At 52.9% G+C, this 22,449-nt stretch overlaps 1 protein-coding gene across 1 annotated transcript in view; it reads left to right on the top strand.

Annotated features, from left to right (window-relative positions):
- The window catches only part of MOV10L1 (Mov10 like RISC complex RNA helicase 1), a 60,693-nt gene that overhangs the window by 13,441 nt on the left and 24,803 nt on the right, over positions 1-22,449 (top strand). Inside the window, exons 4-13 of the mRNA XM_045087596.1 lie at positions 2,940-3,052; positions 3,653-3,840; positions 5,461-5,604; positions 6,335-6,576; positions 6,938-7,067; positions 8,246-8,440; positions 9,599-9,713; positions 13,476-13,653; positions 14,166-14,236; positions 16,451-16,542. Of these exons, the coding sequence (XP_044943531.1) occupies positions 2,940-3,052; positions 3,653-3,840; positions 5,461-5,604; positions 6,335-6,576; positions 6,938-7,067; positions 8,246-8,440; positions 9,599-9,713; positions 13,476-13,653; positions 14,166-14,236; positions 16,451-16,542 (1,468 nt within the window). The remainder of the gene's footprint in view (positions 1-2,939; positions 3,053-3,652; positions 3,841-5,460; positions 5,605-6,334; positions 6,577-6,937; positions 7,068-8,245; positions 8,441-9,598; positions 9,714-13,475; positions 13,654-14,165; positions 14,237-16,450; positions 16,543-22,449) is intronic.

Here is a 22,449-nt window from a genome sequence, read left to right as displayed (position 1 = left end):
AATTAAGTCATTTTTTGGATACTTGCATATTGACGAGCAGACGGATTTTACTACACTGGCGGACCTTTCAAGTAGCGTTATTCAGAAACTGCGAAACTTTTTTTAGAAAAAGAATACTTGGGCCTTTTAAAACCACTTAATATTATTCAGTCGTTATATCCTTGACACATAATAGCATTGTAATCTTTCACCATTTCTAACACCATGTCACTAATATTAAAAACATACACTGGGCGCATAGGTGGCTCAGTTGGTTAAGCGTCTGACTCTTGACTTCAGCCCAGTTTTCATGATCTCAGGGTCATGAGATCCAGGCCCCCTTAACTGGGCCCCACACTCGGCTCAGCGGAAGCCTGGTTGTGGTCTTCTCTCTCCCTTTCCTCTGCTCCCAAGTCCCGCCCCGCCATGTGCACACATTCTCGCGCTCTCGCTCAAACCAGTAAATAAAACCTTAATATTTAAAAACAAAAAAATTAATAAAATTAGAAACATAAATTTTTTTTAGTATCAAATTTCATTTTTTTATTCAGTGGTTTGGAATCTCCAAACTGCATTTTATGGTTAATAAACTTGAAACTGAAGCCTTTGACTGGCTCTCTCTATAGGCTATAACACTTTTAATTGAGAAAATATTAGTAAGCTCAGAGCAAACTCTACAAAATCCTTAAGTTTGGTATTTTTCTTTTTTTTTCTTTTTTTAATTATTTATTTGACAGAGAGAGAGACAGTGAGAGGGAACACAAGCAGGGGGAGTGGGAGACGAAGAAGCAGGCCTCCCGCTGAGCAGGGAGCCTGATGCGGCCCGATGCCCAGACCCTGGGATCATGACCCGAGCCAAAGGCAGACGCTCTACGACTGAGCCACCCAGGCGCTCCAAGTCTGGTATTTTTCTATTGAGACTTGTTAACTATGTCAGCGCAGATGTTTTTACAGGGCCTGTTTGTTTGCCTCTATGAGTGCAAAGGTGATCAAATGCTCTCATAAATTAAAACTCATCAAATGAGTTGTCTCTAAGATTTTTTTGAGTGTCAAGTCAGATACAGATGCTGTAAATTGGTACGTCTTGTCCACTTCAGTCATTCCATTACAGAGCATCTGTTTACCCAGTTAAACATCAGGGCTTTCTCGGAAGACTTAGCACAGGCCGGATAGTGTGGACTCCCATCATACGACTTCAGCTCTACGCCGCAGGTGCCAGGCAGGCTCCGGCGGCCTCGTGGCTTCATTCCCTCTGCTGCTTTGGTAGAAAGGAGTGTCGCTGTTTTCTGTTTACAAGCTGTATTTTCAATAACTGCAATTTATTTTCTTTTTTAAATATTTTATTTCTTTGAGAGAGAGGTGCAGAGGCAGAGGAAGAAACAGGCTCCCCACTAGCAGGGAGCCCAACTCGGGGCTCAGTCCCAGGACCCCGAGATCATGACCTGAGCTGAAGGCAGATGCTTAACCAGCTGAGCCCCCTAGACATCCCTGATTCCATGAATCTGATGGAGGAAAAAAATCACACTATTATTTGAATTTGTTTTGCTGTTTCTTTTCTCTTCGAGATAACTGTTTATAAAACTAGCATATTGCTTCATTTTCATGTGTATCTGAAGAGATTTGGAATAAAAAATTAGTGGAATTATGTTAAGTATTTGACAAAGTCATGGTTTTTAAGTCAACATACAAATATGTCCTAACCTGTAAAATTGTGCTTCTGGGCCTGTCCTCTTAAAACGCCCCTTGCCCGGAAGCCGACGGCTCTAGCCCATGTGTCTCTTCTGGTTCCACGCCATCAGTGGTACCACTGTGGCCCTCGTGCTGATCGGTCCCTGTCAGGAGATGTTTGGGCTCTCAGGTGTTTATCATCAGCTTTCTTGAGAAACAAATTCAGTTTGGGTTTTGGGTTTTGTTTGTGTGTTTTTTATTTTTACTGTTTTAGAGAGAGTGCACGTATACAGTGGGGAGGGGCAGAAGGAAAGGGAGACCCCCGGGCAGACTCCCCGCTGAGCATGGAGCCTTACACGGCAGCGCTCCAGCCCACAACCCTGAGACCGTGACCTGAGCCGAAAGCCAGAGTCAGACACTTCCCTGCTGGAGCCACCCGGGTGTCCCTGTCCTTCTATTCCTTGAGCCGATGGCTGTCAAAAGTACTGCAAAATGACAAAAACGTGGTAACCAGTTGTAGCTTCACACCGTGCACCATAACACACCCTCTCAGACGGTGCTTCCTGTGTCATGGACTGACGGACGGTTATGCCACGGCATGTCCTTGAGCCTGCAGTTGCCCAGCGTGCCCGCCCGCCAGCCAGTGGCAGCCTAGGGCACCTTGCCTCCTGCAGGCCGCAACACAGCTGCCTGCCCCCCCCCGGCCCCCCAGGATCTGGCAGGGCCACTGAGTGCTCCCTGCCCCCACCACCGGAGCTGGCATAGACACCCCTACTCTCAGGTCTGAGCGCATAGCCCTTTGTCACCTGTGGGGGTGGGGGTGGGGGGCACTCACACTGCTTCTGGGAAGAACTGACAGAGCAGTGGCCCGTGTTAGAGAAACTGCTGGCCACTTTGAGTCGCACTCCCTAGAGGCTAGAGGTGGAAGAGATGTGCTATTGAGCCTATTTTGTTGCAATTAGGAATAGCGCATAGGAAAAACGTGGGGAGTGTTGGAAACCACGTGGGATCCCGAAACTGCACAAACCAGGTGTTTGACCATGTAAGCCACAAACCTCTCTGGGCTCCCTGTCTTTGCCCTCATAGGCTGGAGAGGGTAAGGCTGCAGAAAGGCAAGTCTGTAACATCCACAGCTCCAATTAATTGGGGAAACCCAGAAGAAAAACCAAGGTTGGAAATGGGTTTCTTGGGTAGAAGAGAAATGGTTTCTGTGTATCATAACCTCAGAATGACGTGTATACTTTGGTATGACCAACATTACCAAGTAAGCACCATGGTTTCCCTGCTTGGAGGTTTCGAGCCCTGCAAGGGAGACTGGGTGGAGGCGGAGTACTGGATCCGGCCGGGCACGTGGAACAGCGAGGCCATCTCCGTGAAGCCGCTGAGGTACAAGCGCGTGGAAAGGGTAGGTGCCGGCCCTCGCCCGACCTTACCTTGTGCCCTCCGGCCCAGGCTTCCCCTGGGTGCGTCGGGAAGTCCAGCTGTTTCCTTGCTGAGAATGCGGATTTCCTTAAGGAGATCCCTGGAGATCCCCTGGCATGCTTGCACGATGAAATTCTACTTCTGTAGTTCGTGCAGAAGGTGCCGACGCTCTGCTTGCTGGGAGGGAGACGGTGGGTGAAGGACTGGAGCTGTAGAGGCCGGCGTGCTCTGGTGCTGGAGACGAGTTTTCAGGGGTGCAGGTGGCAGCGTGTGCTGGGCTGGGGCGGAGACCCGGGGAGTGAGCACCGGCCACCCGACGCGCTCTGACTGCACAACCTCAGCCTTGGCTCTGAGGGCCCTCACACATTGATGGAATCTTCAGGGCTTCGCTTCTCCAAGACCAGGGTCCCCCACTCCCTCCCAAGGCTGCACTTTGCCTGCAACGGGGCCCAGGTGAGGTGTTGCCAAACAGCTCACCAGTGTGTGTTTCTGGTTCTGGAGGCCAACCCGAGACGGGCTGGTTTGGAGAGTCAGGCTCTGGTGTGGCCCATGTTCACACCGTCCTCAATGACTGTGTTTGCAGGTCTGCATTTCTAGCCTCTGCGGTAGAAACGGGGTGATAGATGACAGCATCTTTTTCACCTTGGACTCTCTGAAGCTTGCTGAGGGATACGTGCCTCGAAGACATGACGTGGTCAGTGCCGTGGTGGTGGAGAGCAGCCAGTCGTGCTATGTCTGGAGAGCCCTGTGCATGACCCCCGTGAAAAGACGGTAACGAGGAAACCGCTTTCTTCTTTGGGAGCGAGAGGCCCAGTTGAAGTGTATTTTAAGAGTTGCTTTAATAAGCTCAGTAATAGCCTGTCCAAATCCTACGCTGTGTGGTCAAAGGGGGAAAGCGTCTTCTGGAAGGTTTTCAGCGGTCTCTGTGGTTGGTTAAAGTTGAGGTTAACAGTTCCTTCTTAATCCTTAGTCTCGCATCGGCAGTGTTCGCGTCTTGGTGGTTTTATAGCTTTTGTTCTTTCACGTGTCGGTACTTTTTAGAACATGTTGGACATAGTAGGTTCTTAATTTTTTTTTTTAAATTTACTTATTCATTTGGGGAGACACTGGCTGTGAGCCAAGCCCAAATCCTGTGATTTCGGAATTTCCCCCGTAACCTCCTGGTCCGTGTAGGGGATTAGAAGGTGAGTGGTCGGCGAAGGGAATGTGCTGGGTCCGGGGAGCTCCCCTCCTGTGAGCGGCCGGTTCCCGTTTCCTGGCTTTACAGTGGAGATGAGCTGCCGCCCTGAAGCAGGAGGGCAGTCGGTGCCCTGTGTGCCAGGCCCTGCGCCAGCCCCGGGGGCACTGCCGCGCTTCTGCCCTGGCAGAGCCCATGTGCTGTCACCGCACTCAGGCTTCCGGACCCCTGAGGGGAGGCTCCTGGCAACGGCGTGGGGCAGTGAGGCTCTGTGCGGGTTCTCTCCACGAGCTGGTCCAGAGGCCCCGGTGTCAGCCCTGCGTGTACGCTCCTCTCGGACCCGCTGTGTGGGTGCCCAGGTGCATGTTGGAAAAGGCACCAGTTCCTGAGCGCAAAGCGGAGCCCCCGCCTGTGTGTGCCGGGTGGCTTGAGCCGGAAACCCTCCGGTCGTTGCCCACCCTCCTGTGCTCCTACTTCTCGGCCCTCCGTTGGCAGCTGTCGGCCGTCCCCAGTGGCGCCCTGGGTCTGGGTGAGGGCCGTGCGAGGCCGTGTGAGCTGAGGGAGGCGTGAGGGGCCGGCTGCTGTCGTCCGCGCGCGGACTGTGGATGAGGAGAGAAAGGAAGGGCTGGGGGTGACCCGGCAGGGAGGAATGTGTGGACGGGAGGCCTTTGAGGGCCAGGAGCTGCCTGAGGAGGGGATGCCAGTGTGGTCGAGACCGTCACCGCGTGTGTGGCCGGGGCCCCACTCTCTAGATGAGCACTGTGGGAGCGCAGTGAGAGGACTGAAGCCACCTGCTCCCCGCCAGTGTCCACAGAACGCGGGGGAGCGGGGTCCGTGACGGGAGGGTGCCTCCCCTCACCCCTCCCGGCGGCCTGAAGAGCAGAGGATCGAGCGCGCTCTCCCCAGCTCGTTCCCAGAATCAGGAGCTCCTTCAAGATATTACCACCGCGCCACTTCCCTTTGTCTAGATCTTTGAGAATCTGTAATTTTCTTCTTCAAGGTGTTTTGCTGTTCTTCTCCAAAAGTCTTTGTAGGAACTCTGTATGTAGTCTGTGGCCGTACGTCCCTGGGGGATGGACGGTCCGTCCCTCGCGTCGCTCGTGGCCCGGTGGTGGGGTGTGGCGCGGCGGAAAGGAATGTGGCTGGGAGGTAGGGGTGGAGCTTCCGGGTGTCTGCTGTTCCGGGTGATGCTGTTCTTGGGGTGCTCTCTGCAGGGACCCTGCTGCCTTTGAAGAGGCTGCTGATGAGTCCTGCGGAGCCCTTTTACTGAAGAACAAAGGTGGTATTGAAGTCACAAGGATGACAAATTTTGGAACATTAAAGGAAGGAGAAAGTAAAAATCTGGTGATCTGGATAGAGTAAGTCTGTCATTTATTTTATTTTATTTTATTTTTTAAGATTTTATTTTATTTATCAGAGAGAGCGAGAGCGAGCACAGGCAGACAGAGAGGCAGGCAGAGGCAGAGGGAGAAGCAGGCCCCCTGCTGAGCAGAGAGCCCGATGTGGGACTCGATCCCAGGACCCTGAGATCATGACCTGAGCCGAAGGCAGAGGCTTAACCCACTGAGCCACCTAGGTGCCCCAAGTCTGTCATTTAAATAAAGTCACGTCGGGGCGCCTGGGTGGTTCAGTGGGTTAAAGCCTCTGCCTTCAGCTCAGGGCATGATCCCAGGGTTCTGAGATCGAGCCCCACATCGGGCTCTCTGCTCAGCGGGGAGCCGGCTTCCTCCTCTCTCTGCTGCCTGCCTCTCTGCCTGCGTGTGATCTCTCTCTGTCAGATAAATAAACAAAATCTTTAAAAATAAATAAGTAATTATAGTCACATTAATGAGTTTTTTTTAAATTGTGATTTAAGAATTTTTTTTTAAAAAAAAGGAATTTCTGTAGAACCAGCTTCATTTTGGCTGTTTATTTTTTCCTTCATAGAGATCTCTCAGAAGTTTTTCACCCTAAAATATCCTTTTTACTTCTATTCATAAAGCTACTTACAATCACTTTTCACCCAGAGTGAATTATGTGTGTTATGGCAGCTGACGATTTTAGCTTCAGGAATCTTGTTTGTATTCATGGCTCATTTTCTTTTTCCAGGAACAAAGGAGATATTCCTCAAAACTTAGTCAGCTGTAAACTGGCCGGCTGGGATAAAACTAAACAATTCAGGTTTCAAACGCTGGAGAAAACCCAGAAGTGCCCAGGAGGGTCTCTTGTTCCCATTCCCAGGAAGGAGAAGAATTTTTCAGATGAAAATACTGACTCACTTGAGAGCTACCAAAAAAACACAACCTGTCAAGCGTCAGAGAGTCGTGTGAACAGCAGAGACGTCTCTCCAGGTAGATGGTTCTCCTGCCGCTGTGTCCGGTCAGCCGGCCGTAGGCCCGTGGGCTCTGCGCAACAGGGTGCTGCCGCTCCCTGGGCTCTGGGCCTGGTACGGCACCTGCTGGGCTCTTTTGGTTCTGGGCTCTTGTCTTTGGGACCGAGCAGAAGACAAAAATAGCTCGGCCCAGACCCTTTAGATGTGCTGCTTCCTGCAAGTGGTTCCAGACTCAGGAAGGGCTGGCCGCTGTCCACTGATGTTTTTGTCACCTCCTGTCTGGCATTTTGTGTGTCCGCATGCATTTTCACTAGCCTGCCACCACTGTCCGAGACTGCCTCGCTTCTGATCTAATTCTGGATTTAAATTCCGTCTCCCAGACGACTGTGCTTGTGAAGAAGATGAGGACAGAGAAGAGAGGAGGCAGGGGAAGCAGACGACAGAGCTGGAGCCAGAAGGGCTCATCCCTCCCGGTGCAAGAGCCCCGGTTGTGGTCGCATGCGATGCGGGGTACGTGGCTGGAGGGCTGGGAGTGGGTTCTCCTTGGGGACATTCGTGTATTTGGGTCTTTAGGTATCGTGGGTGATGCTCTAGGTCGGAGGTTATAAAAGTATTCCTAACTATTCTGATGAGAAAAATAAAAAAGAAGGAAAAGCACTGCTGGAGAAAATGGTTTGAGTGAGTTTACTGACCAGAGCGTTGCCTCCCCTGGCCTGACAACCTGTGCACACCCCCCACCCGCTCACCCGTTTCTGACCCTCAGTCCTGTTGGAGTCCATCCACTCTCAGCCCCTTGGCCACGGCTCCTCACCTCCCCTCCAGTGCCCTCAGCTAAGGCCTTCCTGCCCCTCATCTCCAGCTGGGCAGCTGGCCAGGTCCAAGCTCCGGGGACAGGAGTTTGAGGCCTCCCTTTCTGGGAGGACCGTGTATAATCCCAATCTACCCCCCAGTCCCGCGTCCAGGCAGCAGGCCGCTTCCTTTCTCAGCAGCCCTCTCCAGTTCTCTACCCTTGCTAATTCTTAATCTTTTTTAAAGACCTGACTCGGCACCTGGCTGGCTCGGGCGGTGAAGCAGCGGGAGTCTGCTTCTCCCTCTCCTTTTGCCCCTCACCCCTGCTCCGTGCTCTCTCACTCTCTCCCTCTGTCTCAAATGAAATAGATTTTTCTTTAATGTGGCTCTGATTAAACCACCTTGCTTCAAGCCCACTGCCATCATGGCTGGGGCAGCCGTTCCCACAAACAGCCCTTTAGTCAGAGCTTGCAGTGCCGCCTCTTTAAATGACCTTTCAGATGTGACAGCGCAGAACTCGGTGGAAGGCAGCAGGTGAGCACCAAGTGTGGTACCTCCGGGAGAGCCCGCCTTGGAGCAGCAGCAGGAAATTGGGCAGAAAATAAAGCAAAAGCTGTTTATTTTTGGTACCATTCTACAATCCCGATTGAAACTTGAGAACCCTGACGGCGCCTTCCCTATTGCTCTGAAGTTTGAGAACCACCGAGTAGTTTCAGTGGCTGATGTTATTGTGGGAAGAGCCTGGTTTAGCAAGTCCATGTTCTCTGACAGAAATCACGCAAAGCTAAGGGTCACCGTGGTTTCGTAGCCGACCTGTACACGCGCGCAGGGCCGTTCTTCCGGATCTCCATGCCTTACTTGTAAGTCAGTCTGAATCTGAATCTTCTCGTTCCTCCAAGCGACCCCGGCCGCTGCCGGGAGCTCCTCCTGCTCTGCTTCTCCAGCTTCGTCATCGGCCGGTTCCTCGAGGTGACGGTCGTGAGCCAGGAGGAGTCGCTTATAGCCATCCGAGAGCCGTTTTCGTGGAAGAAGTCGAGAAGTGCCACCGCGCTCACACCCACAAAAACTACAGTCGTGGTGACCACACAGAAAAGGTGCCGTGAGTGGAGAGCCGTGCGAATCGAGTGTGCGCGGTGTGAGAGCCACGCAGGCCGCGCTTGCTGCAGAGGCCCGCATCCTGGCGTGACGCCGGGGGCAGCGGGGCTGCGCCTCTTTCTGTCCTCACTCTCGGGGGGCCAGGGATGTGTGTTTCCTACGATTCTGTCTCTTAGGAGGACCCCACAGTGTGTGTCCCCTTCGTTGTGTTTGTGTTCCTAATCAATAGTTGGCTCTTGCTTACCGAGTGCCTCTGCTTCCACACATACTTGATGTATGTGCTTTGGCGGAGCCCTTGCCACAGACCCGCGTCGTGGGTGGCAGGTGTCAGGCCTCCCCTGTGCGGCTCGTGGTGGCTCTGAGGGCCTTTCTGCCACAGAACTTCTCTCTAAGCAAACTTCTCGTCCGGAGCTGACTGTGGGGTCACGGGGTCAGAGCGACATGCCCCCCACCCGCGGCACTCAGGCAGGAGCTGGGCGCAGGGTTGGAAGGAGGGAGCAGTGCCTTTCTTCAGTGCATGCGGGTGCGCGTAATCAGAGGCTCGCTGGGCCTCCCAGTGACGTGTCGCCGCCCTCGCACGGTCTCTCCTGCTGCTGCTTGCCAGTCACTTCCCGCGCTGCGTTAGACCTGTCCACAGCAGGACTTGTGTTCCTCATCCTGATGGTGGCTGACTTCAGTGACTCCCCCACACACATCTTTCTGGGGAAAGACAGAAGCTCGAGGGGGATCCCCAGTGTCCCCAAACTCCAGGCCAAATAGCAGGACCCAGACAGAGCAGCCTTTGCTGAATGTGTTGTGGCGTTCCTGCCGCAGAGTCCTGATGCTCTAGGCTCACAGCCGCTGTGAGAGCGGACCGGGAGCTCCGGACCTGTGCTCTCAGTGCGGCCTCAGAGGGCTGCTTGGGCACGGTGGCCCTGCTCTCCTCCGCTGGAGGACGCGAGAGGGCTCCATGAGAGCTGGTACGTGGGAAAGCTCCTGAAGTCACTTTGCAAACTCCAGGCTCGCGCCAGCTCACATTTATTTTTGGTTCTCAAAGGACCTTTATTCTTTCCAAAGCAGAGAAGGATGCCTGAGTGCAAATGGCTTGTCTGAGACACGGGGTGATTAAGAATTTTGACTTGTGCTTTTTTTTTTTTTTTTTTTTTTTTTTTTTTTAGGAACTCAAGACGACAACTTCCAAGCTTTCTTCCACAGTATCCAATACCAGATAGACTTAAGAAATGTGTGGAGCAAAAAATTGACATTCTGACTTTTCAGCCTTTGCTTGCAGAGGTAGGAAATGTATCTGATATGTGTTTTCCAACAAACTCAGGATGAACCCTGCTCGGGTTCAGACCTCAGCTTGTCACTGCAGGCTCAGGGAGCTGGGAATCCTGGGGCGATGAGGGGTCGGGACCACTGCTGTGGGCAGTGCTTGTGGGGATGCCTACTGCCACCCGCCCAGCTAGGCCAGCGGCCTGCCTCTCAGCGGCTTTCCATTTGGGATAAAACTGAGCCACCGAGAAGACAGGACGTGTGCGGGGAAGCCCTGCAGCTACACAGGCTGGTGGCTGGGGGGAAGGCAAGCCCGTCAGGTCTCCCGCGGGCTGCCTGTGCCTGGAATGCCGTCCCATCACCCACTCCGTGCCATCACCCGCTCCGTGCTCCAGGCTGTCAGTGGGCTCATGGGAGGGAGCTTGCCCAGCCCGTCTGCTGCTTCGGGTGGTGGCTGATGCCAGACAAGGGGTGAGGCCCTGGCAGGGGAGGAGTGGCCTGGAGAGGAGCCGAGGGTCGACAGAGTACACACCTGTGTGCACGTGGACACCGGGTCCAGGAGCAAGGGAAGTGTCCCGTCTGCTGTCAGAGAGGAGAGGGCGGCCCTGGGAGCAGGAGGGCACTCCCCATGGAGCTCGGGGGCCCATCGGCTGAACAGCAGATGAGCAGCGCCCCAGAGCAGACAGCAGCTGGGGCGAGACGTGGCTGGAGCTTGGTCGAGGATGAGCCCGCCTGAAGCCTGTTTGTGGGCTGAGGGCGTGAGGCGGGAGGGAGCAGACGGAGATGGGGTGGTCTGCAGAGGAGAGAAGGCTTAGGAGGAAGCTGGGGCCCTGGGGAGGGGCTGTCTTTGAACAGGAGGAGATGCTAGAGGGAGCAGTGAGGCCCCTCCTGTCTGCCCGGCTCTGGGCCCCTAGCCGGGCAGGCAGGAGAGGCTCCCACGAAGCTGCGGTGCCGTTGGGCATGGGCAGGAGATGGCCCCTCCCCAAGGACTTGCTGGCACTCTGGAAGAGGGAGGGAGATGGCCCGTCCGGCGAGGGGCGTGCTGCGACGCAGAGGCGGGGCGGGCTCTGCCCTGGCCACGTGGCTGAGTGGGGCTGGCGCAGGCCTCAGACGGAAGCGGGAAATCGTGTCGGGAAGGCGCCGCGGTGTTTGTGGCGAGTCCCACACCTGAGCCAGCTTCTGTGGCAGCAGGCAGACCTTAGAAATGGGGGGTCCTAGGACGCCTGAGGGGCTCGGTGGGTTAAGCCGCTGCCTTCGGCTCAGGTCATGATCCTAGGGTCCTGGGATCGAGCCCCGCATCGGGCTCCTTGCTCAGTGGGGAGCCTGCTTCTCTCTCTGCCTCTGCCTGCCTCTCTGCCAGCTTGTGTTCTTGCCCTCACACACACACAAACACAAAAAATAAATAAAATAAAAGAAAAGAAAAGAAAGAAAGAAAGAAATGGGGGGTCCCCAGAGGCCAGGTGACTGTTGCTGGTGCAGACGCAGCCATTAGGAGCGTCATGTTAGTCTGTGTTTCCCCAACTCCGCTTCCCCCGAGCCTGGCACTGGGAAGGGGCCTTCCTCAAGCAGGCAGAGGGAAGGAGCGCGCTCCTGCTGGACAGTAGTAGTAAAATTGCCAGGGGCGGCGGTGAGCAGGGCCCTGTGGCCACTGGCTCCACAGCTCCCCTGCTGGCGTGGTTTGTCGGTTTGTTTAATCCTGTCCCTGCCCAAGAGGGTGCCCAGTTCGCAGAGCCTTCCTGTCATCAGCTTCACTAAGGCAGGACAGACGGGCAGCGGCCTGCGCCCATGGCAGGGGCACACTCTGACGTGTGCGCTGTGACCCTTGCACAGTCAAGAAGAGGAGCGCATCTCCCCCCACTGCCCTGAGTGAGCCCTCCCTTCCCCCCGGCCCTGTCCCTGGGCCTCCCGTGGGCAGCTTTCTGCCACCAGAGGTTGGTTCGCTCTTTGGCAATCTGTGTAAGTAGACGCAGCCAGGGCTCGGGGTTGTCAGTCCTCTTCAGCTGGAATGACGTTTAGATGAGGAGCCACATGTGGAGAGTGATGTGCAGCGCCTAGTCCTGGACATGCTCCAGTGCGTCCCAGGGCTGAGACCCCCACCGTGGCGCTTCCAGTTCGCTTTGCTTGGACTTTCTGCTAATGTCATAAATTTGGCTTCTACGTATATTTTGAACTCTTTGCTGCATTTTACCATTTTTGCTTTCTATCTGTGTGATCAGGTATCTCTTAAATGTGTTTTTAATTGGGGCGCCTGGGTGGCTCGGTAGGTTAAAGCCTCTGCCTTCGGCTCAGGTCATGATCCCAGGGTCCTGGGATTGAGCCCCGCATCGGGCTCTCTGCTCACCGGGGAGCCTGTTTCCCTTCCTCTCTCTCTGCCTGCCTCTGCCTACTTGGAATATCTGTTAAATAAACAAATAAAATCTTTAAAAAAAAAAAAATGTGGGTAATTTCTGGCCATTCTGTCTTCAGAGGCTCTTTCTGCAGAACCCCTTTTTTGGATACCCATTGGCTGTGCACTGTGCCCCATTGGAGCTGCCCCACCACTTAGTTCTGCTTTGGTCACTTTTCTTCAGTGCTTGTCCGCTGCATTGCGTTTTGGAAGGTCCCTGAGGCCAGCCCAGTTCACTAGCATTTTCCTCGGCAACGAGCATCCAGGGTATTTTCGTGTCACACGTGGTGGCTCTCCTCTCCCCCAGTGCAATGCTCTTTCTCAGTCTTCTGCATCCGCTGCACAGGCTCAGTCTTTTCCTGCTTCCGAGTAAGAGCTGCTCTGGTGAGCTCATCTGGAGCTCCGCCACTCATCTGTTTTGGCTCCGCTGAGGGGCTTTCCTCCCGTTTTGGGCTGTGTTTTCTGTTTCTTTTTAAGCCTCATAATCTTTGGGTGCCAGACATTGTGGATTTTACCTTGTTGGCTGTTGGGATGTTTTATTGTTCCTGAAAATATTCTGTGGTTTGTTCTGGAATGCAATTAAGTTACTTTGAAACAGATACTTTCTGGCCGGATCTTAAGCCTTTGCTGGGTAGGACTAGAATGGTGTTTAGTTTAGGGCTGACACCCTTCTGAATATCCCGCCCGTCCAAAGTCTTCTATTACAAGGCTTTCCATTTGGGCTGGTGGGACTCGGTTCTCAGCCCTGTGTGAGCTCTGTGAATCATTCCCACTCACTCAGTGGTTCCCAACAGGTGACCGTTGTCCTCCCTGGAGACATTTTCGGTTGTCACGGCTGGGGCTGCTAGTATCAACAAGTGGGTAGGGGCCCAGAAGGCGGTAAGTACCCTGCAGTGCCCAGGATGGCCCGCACCCCAGAGAAGGTACAGCCCAGGTGTTGGTGGTGCCAGGGCTGAGGAACCTGCTTTCACACCATCAGGTGGGCGTCCCAGCCTGACATGGTTTCGTACCCTCATGCACTGACCAGTGCTCAGCTGACAGTTTGGAGGGGACCCTCTGGAGCTCTGCAGACCTTTCTGGCACACTGCCCCTTCGGCCTCCTCGGACCCCAGCTCCATCTCCTCAGTGCAGAGCCCACACAGCTCCCCCTGGGCTCTCTGCATCTGGGCCTGGAAACTGTCTAGGAAGGGGCTGGAGCAGTTGCAGGGCTCACTGAGGTAGTCTCCCAACCTCAGGAGCACCGTCCTGTGCCGCCTGCGCATCCGTGTTCAGAAGCCATTGTCTCCCTCTTGGCTGAGTTTCAGCAGCTTGGACTTAGTGCTGCCGCTTTCCTAGACCACGGGGCCCCGGAGGTGTGACTGCTCTCACTCATTTGCTGGCTTTCTTATTTTCAGCTTTTGAACATGTCGAACTACAAGGAAAAGTTTTCAACTTTGCTCTGGCTTGAAGAGATTCATGCAGAAATAGAACTGAAAGAATATAACATGAGTGGGGTCACCTTGAAAAGAAACGGTGACCTGCTGGTTCTGGAGGTCCCAGGACTGGCTGAAAGTAGGCCTTCTCTCTACGCAGGTGGGTCCGTTACGCATCACGTTTTACTAGCGGGATCAGCAGACGCTGAACCCCCGTCAGGGGAAGAGTGGTTTTGTTTTGTTAAGATTTTATTGACTTATTTGGCAGAAAGAGAGAGAGAGCACAAGTAGACAGAGTGGCAGGGAGAGGGAGAAGTAGACTCCTGGATGAGCGGGGAGCCCGGTGCGGGGCTCGATCCCAGGACCCTGGGATCATGACCTGAGCCAAAGGCAGACACTTGATGACTGAGCCCCCTGGGCAGGAGTGTTCTAACCGGCAGCACTGCAGTCCCGTTGTCTCATTGCCTTTGCTCTGGGTTAGGATTTTCTGTAAAACCTGGTCAGCCCTGGCGGTGTGCCCGGCACTTCCCTCTGGTCTCAGCGGTGCTGGTTTTATGCATAGCTGGTCCCTGTGATGTTTATTTTACTTTTTCAAAATGCTTGATTTTAGGGTACAACAGCAAAATTTGGGGATTTTGTAGTTTTACATGTGGTTCTACATTTTTTAACTAGGAGATAAGCTGATTTTAAAAACTCAAGAGTACAATGGACATGTCATCGAGTACATCGGCTACGTGATTGAGGTGAGCAGTGCTCCCGACCGGCTGGCCGGGCCGGCTCTTCCAGCAGTCTGAGGTCAGCTTCCTACTGAGGTTGGGCGGGGGTGCCCCTTCAGCCTTTGAAGGCATTTCAGAAATTTCAGGAGAAAGTGACTATTTAAATAAACTTGTTATGTATACAGAGAACTTTAAAAAGCCCTGTAATTTTCAGCTACATAAACCACATTTACCTTTTATTACTTACAAGTTCATGATGATTGCATTTAGTCAAATTTGGGCATTCCGAACATGCTCCAGGAGAGAGCACCTCGGAAGGCAGGGTCTGGGAAGGATTCCAAGGAGGGGCAGCATCAGGCCTCTACGGCTGTGTTGGCTGCATTCTGCCCCAAAACACAGGGTGCCGGCCTGTGCCAAGGCAGGAAGCTGTTCTAAGGTGACTGGGGAGGGAGCCGCCGCTGGGTGCCCTCCCCACTGTTGCCGCAGACCCTCAGGGAGGTGGCCGCTTAGCCTCAGCTGGAGAGCGCGCCGGCTCTGCCAGCTTGAACACCCGCTGGCTGTTGGACCACCACCAGACTGAGCTTCCAAAGGGTGGATCCAGTCGTGCCTCTCAGGGAAGATGCCCTGGGGACAACCTCCTCCGAGCAGTAGTGCCAGAGATGACAGGTAGGGGGTCTCTCTGGTACCGCTGTGGGGGTAGCTGGTGTCCTACGCTGACAAGCCGTTTTCGTCTGTGCGCTGCTGAAGAGCGCCAGAGCCTGACGGACCCAGACTGAAGCTACAGGCGCTCCAGCCCGGGGCGTTGAGCGCCCCTCCTGAACCTTTGGTGGGCTAGTGCGTACAGTCGGCTCCTTCGGAACAACGGAATTCGTGGTCGACTCAGTAAACTCTACAGGTCTCAGCTCATTATCTTTCTCGAGTCTCTGTAGTTTAACCTTTGGCCATTGCAGTGGTGCTGGAGACCATGATGGTCCAAAAGGCCTCAGGAGAGCCCCATAGATGGCGGGGTGCGCAGAAGACACACGTCCAGGATGAACAGTGATTCCGTTGACGTCAAACTGGCGTTTCCATGACAGGCGGGCAGGCAACCCGGATTTCTCAACCTGGAGTCTGTCTGTGGGAGAGGGAGTTCCAGTGGGGCCACTGTGCTGTCATGCACATCCAGGGCCATGGGACAGAAGTCTCCCAAGGCTGGGCCCTGCACAGAGCCCTGCCACCATGGCCACCTCCACAGAGGGGCCGTCTTGTCACCAAGAGCACGTGCCTCGGAACAGGCATTGTCATTTTTTCTCTTCCCACTCAGTTTATCTCCGCATGGTTTTCATCTCTGCGTGCTTTGCTTGATTGATGGGAGTTGCCCTGTTGTTTTTTATATTGGCTTTTTCTGTCTGGGTTTTCAATTTCTCACACATGGTTTTTCAAGCTCACGGAAATGATAGCAGCGGTGTGTGACCGTCCCTGGGGCCCGAACTCTGTGCAGGCTGTGCTGACTCTCACTCTTGGTGATTTGCTTCCCTGTGTGCTGCTTCAGTGACCTTTTAACTACAGGTTCATTTCCATTAGTCTTGGTCCCTGGGAAACCTGGGGCCCCTGGGTTGGGCTTGCTCTCCTTTTAAGGGTATTATGGCAATTTCTGCTGCAAGCAGGGGGCCCCACCAACAGGGCAGCCCCCGTGTCCGTTCCTGCCAGTGTCTCTGTCCCCAGGCCGGCTCTGCTCTCCCAGCACCGCTTTGTCAGTTTGCACTCGTGTGACGCAGGACTCTCTGTCCTGCGCTTTCCCCCGTGCTTCCTCAGAAGTTCCCTTTCTGTCCGACCTCCGGGAGTCCTTCTGCGCAGGCCCTAGCGGTGGCTGGGGGTCCCAGGATGTCTGGTTCCCTGTACTGCTGGAAGGGGAGTCCTCTTTGTGAAGGCACTGTGTGGCAGGCGCCCCTTGCTGCGTCATTGTCCTTCCGAGGCCGTGGTCTGTGCTGTCACTTTGTTTCCACAGAGCCCAGATCTCTGGAACATGGCCAGGGAGGAGCCCAGCACGTGAGCTGGTGTGGGCACTTGCAGGGCCTGGGGCCTGTGTGGACGATGCGACAACGCTGTGATTTAATCCTCCTCCTGGATTTCACAAGGACTTAAAATACCAGATTTTTAGCTCCAGTCCATGGAGTGTTTCATGACGTGTTGCTAGATGAAGATTGTCTCAACAGATCAAATATGACGTATGGGAATTAAATTGTTCTGCTTCTTTTTTAGATTCATGAAGAAGATGTAACCCTTAAACTTAACCCAGAATTCGAGCAGGCATATAACTTCGAACCTATGGATGTGGAATTCACATATAACAGGTAATGCTTTCCTGACTCTTCCTACAAACGCATCTTCATTTTTCATGGGGAGCAGGCTTCCCCTCCGTCTGTCCCTGCATGTCTCCGCTCTGGTGTAGGAGATGCAACGCGGTAGTGTCCGTCTTCATGGGTCTTGCTTCACTCTGACAGGGCCTAAGATAACAGACGTGCCAACATTTGCTCTCCCTCTTCTTGGACCAGATGCACACGGAGGTGTTGTCATTGATCTGTCACGGGTGTGGGGTGGGGGCCCTGCCAACCTGCTGCTCCCTCCGTTTGATCCACGCCCCCCACTGTTCACAGGGGTTTTGTGTTTGTCTCTCCCTTGCTTTTAAAAACAAACAGTTGTGTGTCTTTGTACACACACATACACTCCCAGAGAAATATATTTTTTGGTTTTGTTTTGAGCTGTCAGTCTCTGGTTTCCGGGAAGTTTCCACTCCCCTGTCCCCAAGATTCTCCACGCTGCACGTCACTGTCCAGTGTCTTCACCACAGCCTGCACCCCAGGGTGAGTCCGCCATGCTCCCTGCTCTGCAGTGGACATTCACCCCGTCTCTGCCCTGAAGGCGCTGCTGTGAGCCCCCTTTCCTCCTTGCGCACCAATGCTCACGTTCTCTTGGCTGCACGCTCAGTTGTGGGGCTGTGGCTTTACCCACGGTGGCAGCAGGGACCCTGGTACCAACTACTGTAACAGCCTGTTGATCCACACCGGCCCAGGAGCTGGTTTTGTTAAACTTCTAAATCCGTGCTGACTTGGTAGAGACATGATGCACCTTTCCAGGGTCTGGACGTGCATGTCTCTGATTGCATCGAAGTTGAGAATTTCCATGTTTGTTGGCCATAAAATTTCTTCCGTGAAATGCAGGCTCGTGTTTTTTCCTGAATAGTCTGGGTTTTGTTATTTGTAGGACTCTTCTCTGTGTTCTTTGTGCCGGACTGCCCTTGGAGAGGCGTGCTACAGATAACTTCCATAACTTCTCTAGGTCTGTTGCTTGTTGGTTTGCTTCTGTAGAGTATCTTTTAGGAATTAGAATTTTAAGATGGATCAGGGATGTTTAGTTTTGTTTAAGAAATGTTTGGGTGTTGGGGCGCCTGGGTGGCTCAGTGGGTTAAGCCGCTGCCTTCAGCTCAGGTCATGATCTCAGGGTCCTGGGATCGAGTCCCACATCGGGCTCTCTGCTCAGCGGGGAGTCTGCTTCCTCCTCTCTCTCTCTGCCTGCCTCTGCCTACTTGTGATCTCTCTCTGTCAAATAAATAAATAAAATCTTTAAAAAAAAAAAAAAAAAAGAAATGTTTGGGTGTTGAGGCTGCCAGTAGGTCAAAGGTGCTGAGTGTGAGTGGGTCGTGGGTCAGCGGGGAGGGGCCGTGGGGTGGCCGTGGAAGCCGAGCAGGTGGGATGGAGAGCGAGGTGAGGTCTAGGAAGGGGCCGTGTTTGCTGTTTGAAATGAGAGAGACTAGCTCTGTGGGGGCCCTGCGATGGAGGAGTCACTGGGGCGAGGGGGGGCGGGCAGGGGCGGGGTGCCTCTGGCCAGGTGGGGGAGGGGTCGTTGACAGAGGGCTAATGTCTTCCCTCAAGGTGGTCGGACGAAAGAGGCGAGAACTGATTTGTGTTTGGACGTTTCTGACCATGTGTTACTCTGGAACACGCGGCAGGCAAGCCCAGTCGAGGAGGAGGAGTCGGGGGAGGGGAGCAGAGGAAGCGTGAGATGAGGGCGCGCAGGGGTGCAGGGGCGCAGGAGCGCGCCTACCACAGGACGGGTGCCGGCCGCAGACACGGGGCTGAGCCAGAGAGAAAGCGCCCAGGGAAAGCCAGTGGGTACCGCCGGCAGTGAGGGCTGCTGGGAAGGCAGGGGGATGAGGTGGCGGGATGCTGGGTTCGGGCATCTCAGAGACGCCCAGGGCCTGGGCAAGCATGTGGGCAGCCACCTACAGTGTCGGAGACATGAGAGGCCAGGGTGTGGGGCAGGGCCTGTCATATTTGACGCTCGGAGGCTTTGCCCCACGGAAGCGTTTAGCTTATTTACATAAAGTTATGCAAAACCAGGAGATTTCCCATTTTTTAAAAAATGTGTATTCCCCACTCCCTTTGAACCACTGAAAGATGGGCAGGCCCACCGTGCCGCAGGCTGGATGGAGCTGAGGGCAGAGAGGCTGCACTCTTCATGTTATTTGCTTACTTCGTGTAGGTATTTTCTCTTAAAAAAAAACAACACAGGTCTAATTATCAGATGATCTCTCCGATATGAGGAATTTGAGAGGCAGGGCAGGGGGCTGTGGGGGCTAGGGAAGGAAAAAATGAAACAAGATGGGATCGGGAGGGAGACAAACCATAAGAGACTCTTAATCTGACAAAACAAACAGGGTCGCTGGGGGGTGGGGGGTAGGGCTGGGGCAGCTGGACACTGCGGAGGGTATGGGCTCTGGTGAGTGCTGTGAACTGTGCAAGCCCGACGGTTCAGACTGTGCCCCGGGGGCAGATAATGCATCATATGTTAATAAAAAGAATTAATTAAAAAGCAGGTCTAGTGAGACAGAATGTAGGCAGACTTGCCTTATTAAAGTATGCAGTTTGAGAGTTTTGTTATACATCGGCCTTGTGAAACCAACTCCACAGTCAAGAGAAGGAGAGTATCTCCCACCCCAGATGCCTCCTTCCACATTCCTCACCCCTACCCCCCGCCCCCTGGTCCAGAGCATCCCGGTGCTCCATAGGCTCACAACCCTGGTCTTGTCAGTCTTTTTAATTGCAATCGTTGTGGTAGTTGTGCGGTGGTGTGTCGCTGTGGTTCTGGTCTGCATTTCCTAATGAGCAGCCATGCCAAACGCTCTTCCGTGTGCCCGTGTCCCATGCGGGCATGTTCTCTGTTGATGGTGAGTTGAGATCGGGTGGTGTGAGGCTTCCACTTTGTCCATTGTTGGCAGAGCTGGTGCGGCCCAGCTGGTCGGTTTCCACAAAAAACCTGGAGAGGTTCTGATTGGGATTACATTGAATTTTTAGCTCCATTTCAGGAGGAATTGACCCCTTAATACTGAGTCTCCCAGCCCTTGATGGTGCCTGTGTCCACCTAGTTAGGTCTGTTTTTTATTTCTTTTAGCGGCATCTGTACAGTCCACTGTGTGGGTTTCGCGTATCTTGTGTGACTGGTGTGACCCCTAAAAAAGGTAATGCTCTTGTAAACAGTAATCTGAACTTAATTTCCAGTTGCTTCTAGCTAGTGTTTACGAATGCCGCTTATTTTTATACCTTAATCTCGTGTCCTGAGAGCTCTCTAAATGCACTTCGTCGTTCTAGTAGCTTTTTACAGGCTACGCAAGGTCTTCTACGTTTAAGATCTGCATGTTGGAGTGAAGTACTGCGCTGCCTCCTTTCTTTTCTGTTTGCTGGCCCTGGCTAGCTGGCGCCTCACGGAAGCGGCCTTGTTCCCGACCTGAGGGCTCACGCCCAGTGTGGACTGTCCGGAGGTGGTTTGTATTCGGGCCTCCAGGTCCAGGAGGGGGACTCCAAGTGTGCTGCCGGCGATCCGGCATGGCGCGTGTGGGATTTGGTCGCGTGTTTTTTCTCGGTCGAGGTGATCACGCAGTTTTCCTTTTTTAGTCCGTTAAGATAGTCAGTTACACTGATGGGGTTTTTTTGTTTTTGTTGTTGTTATTGTTGTTGACTGATTGGCACTCTCATGTAGAACTGATGTGGCTTTAAGTGGTGGGGTTCAAAACCAGTGACGACCAAGAAAGAATTCTTGAGACATCTTCGGTGCAAAAAGGGGGGTTTTATTAAAGCACGGAGATGAGACCCCTGGGCAGGAAGGGCTGCTGCCTTGGCATTGTGAAGAGCTGCTGCTGATATACTATGCAGCCAGGGGAGGTAGAGACACCGGAAGTTTCCAACATGACTTCATCTGCTAAAGGAGACACAGGATCCTGGAGGCCAGGTTGTCAAGCTCAGGTTGGTCTCCCTCTAGCAAGGCAGCAGCGGGACGACAGCCGGGAGCTCCTGGAGGCACATTCCCCTCGGCCCGCCTCACACATTCGTCAACGGGCTGCGGGTTCTTAAGGGTTGTTGTTTTTTTTTGTTTTTTTTTTTGTTTTTTTTTTTTTTTTGCATCTTTTTTTTTTTTCCCCGGGCTGCGGGTTCTAAGGAAACTTCATTTCATCTGCATTTCTTTCTGCCTTTGTCCCCCACTTCAGAATTGGCTTTGCATCCTTGGAATAATCCCCCACTTAGCCATATTGGAACTTCCTTTTATATATTATTAGATCTGATTTGCTACAATTTCATTAATTTTTGCCTCTGTGTTCCAGAGGTGTATTGGTCTGTAGTTTCTTAAAATTATCTTTTGTCTGATTTTGATATCAGGATGATACTGGCCTTACAATAAGCTAAAAAGCTTCACCTGCTCCTCCATCTTTGGGGATAATTAGCTGCATATTTGATTTATTTAGTGAATCAGTAAACGTTGAGGTTATCTGTTTTATGTGCAGTGAGCTTCGGTAGTATGTATCCTCTAAGGAATTTGTGCATTTCATCCCGGTCATCTAATCTGTTTGCGTGGAATTACCATATTATTTCCTTAGTAGGAGCACTTGTTGGATCTGTGGGCAACAGGCGGTGCCACCCTCTCGCCTCGACAGTGGGGATGTGTACCTTCTCTTCCCCCCACGAGTCGGGCAAGAGGTTCATCAGCTCAGCCCTATGAAGAATCAACTTTTGACTTCATTCATACTTTCTAGTGTCTATTTTTTATTTCATTTATTTCTGCTCCAGCCTTTGTGATTTCCTCTCTCACGTTTACTTTGGATTCCATTTGCTTCTCTTTAGATTCCGGTGGTGAAAGTTGAGGTCATTTAAGATCTTTCTTCCTTGGAGCGCCTGGGTGGCTCAGTGGGTTGAGCCTCTGCCTTCGGCTGGGGTCATGGTCTCAGGGTCCTGGGATCGAGCCCCGCATCGGGCTCTCTGCTCAGCAGGGAGCGTGCTTCCTCCTCTCTCTGCCTGCTTCTCTGCCTGCTTTTGATCTCTGTCTGTCAAGTAAATAAATAAAATTAAATTTTAAAAAAGATACTTCTTCCTTTGTGATTTTGGTGTTTCGTGCTGGGTGCATGTTACCTGGTCCCAAGTGTTGGCTGTTAGAAATAGTGAAGCAATAAATACGTCTCCTCCCCCACAGAGATGCGGACGTGGAGGGAGAATAGGCATCTTTGCGGCTGGGGATCTCCTTTCAACAATACTTGGTACTTAGGGAAGTTTTCTTCATTCTTTTCCTCCAAGTCTTTGTCCTCCTCTGGGATTCTTGTCTAGCATTCGCTCCCACTCTTCTGTTCCGTGTGTGCCCTCGCCGTTTTTCCAGCTCTGTGGTTTGTTTCGTATGTCCGGGCAAAGACCCCTGGGACTTCACCTCTTGGTATTTTGCTAGTCTTTAGATTAATCAAATTAGGAAATTATTCATCGCCTTCTGTTTTAAGCTGTTAGACTCATTGCCCTTTTGGCATTTCTTGAGATTATCATCATCTCCAGCTTGTTTGTAGGATGAAGTGTTTCCACTGGATCACATCGGATCAAACCTTTCTTGTATGTCTAGAATGAAAAACATACTGTTATTTTCATTTTGGTGAATTCCTCCTTTACTGTGCTTCTGGGGCTTGTTGAGTACTACTCCGTTTCTGTTTTCCACGCTTCTGGGAAGTAGGCAGTGATCTGCAGGCTGACACGGGCACCATGTTCGCTTGGTCCACGTCCCAGTCTTTGTTGTGCCTTTCAAAAGATTTTTTTTTGAGATTTACTTGTTTTAGAGAGACAGAGGAGGGGGGGAGGGGGAGAATCTCAAGGAGACCTCACGCCCAGTGTGAAGCCTGGTGCAGGTCTGGGTCCCACCACCCTGAGACCATGACCGACGCCCAGTGTGAGGCCTGG

The sequence above is a fragment of the Mustela putorius genome, unplaced genomic scaffold (assembly GCF_011764305.1).
Source record: "Mustela putorius furo isolate JIRA1106 unplaced genomic scaffold, ASM1176430v1.1 tig00001419_pilon_pilon_pilon, whole genome shotgun sequence".
NCBI classification, from domain to species: domain Eukaryota; kingdom Metazoa; phylum Chordata; class Mammalia; order Carnivora; family Mustelidae; genus Mustela; species Mustela putorius.
Note: the sequence above shows the minus strand (reverse complement) of the source record. Positions and strands in the feature narration are given on the sequence as shown.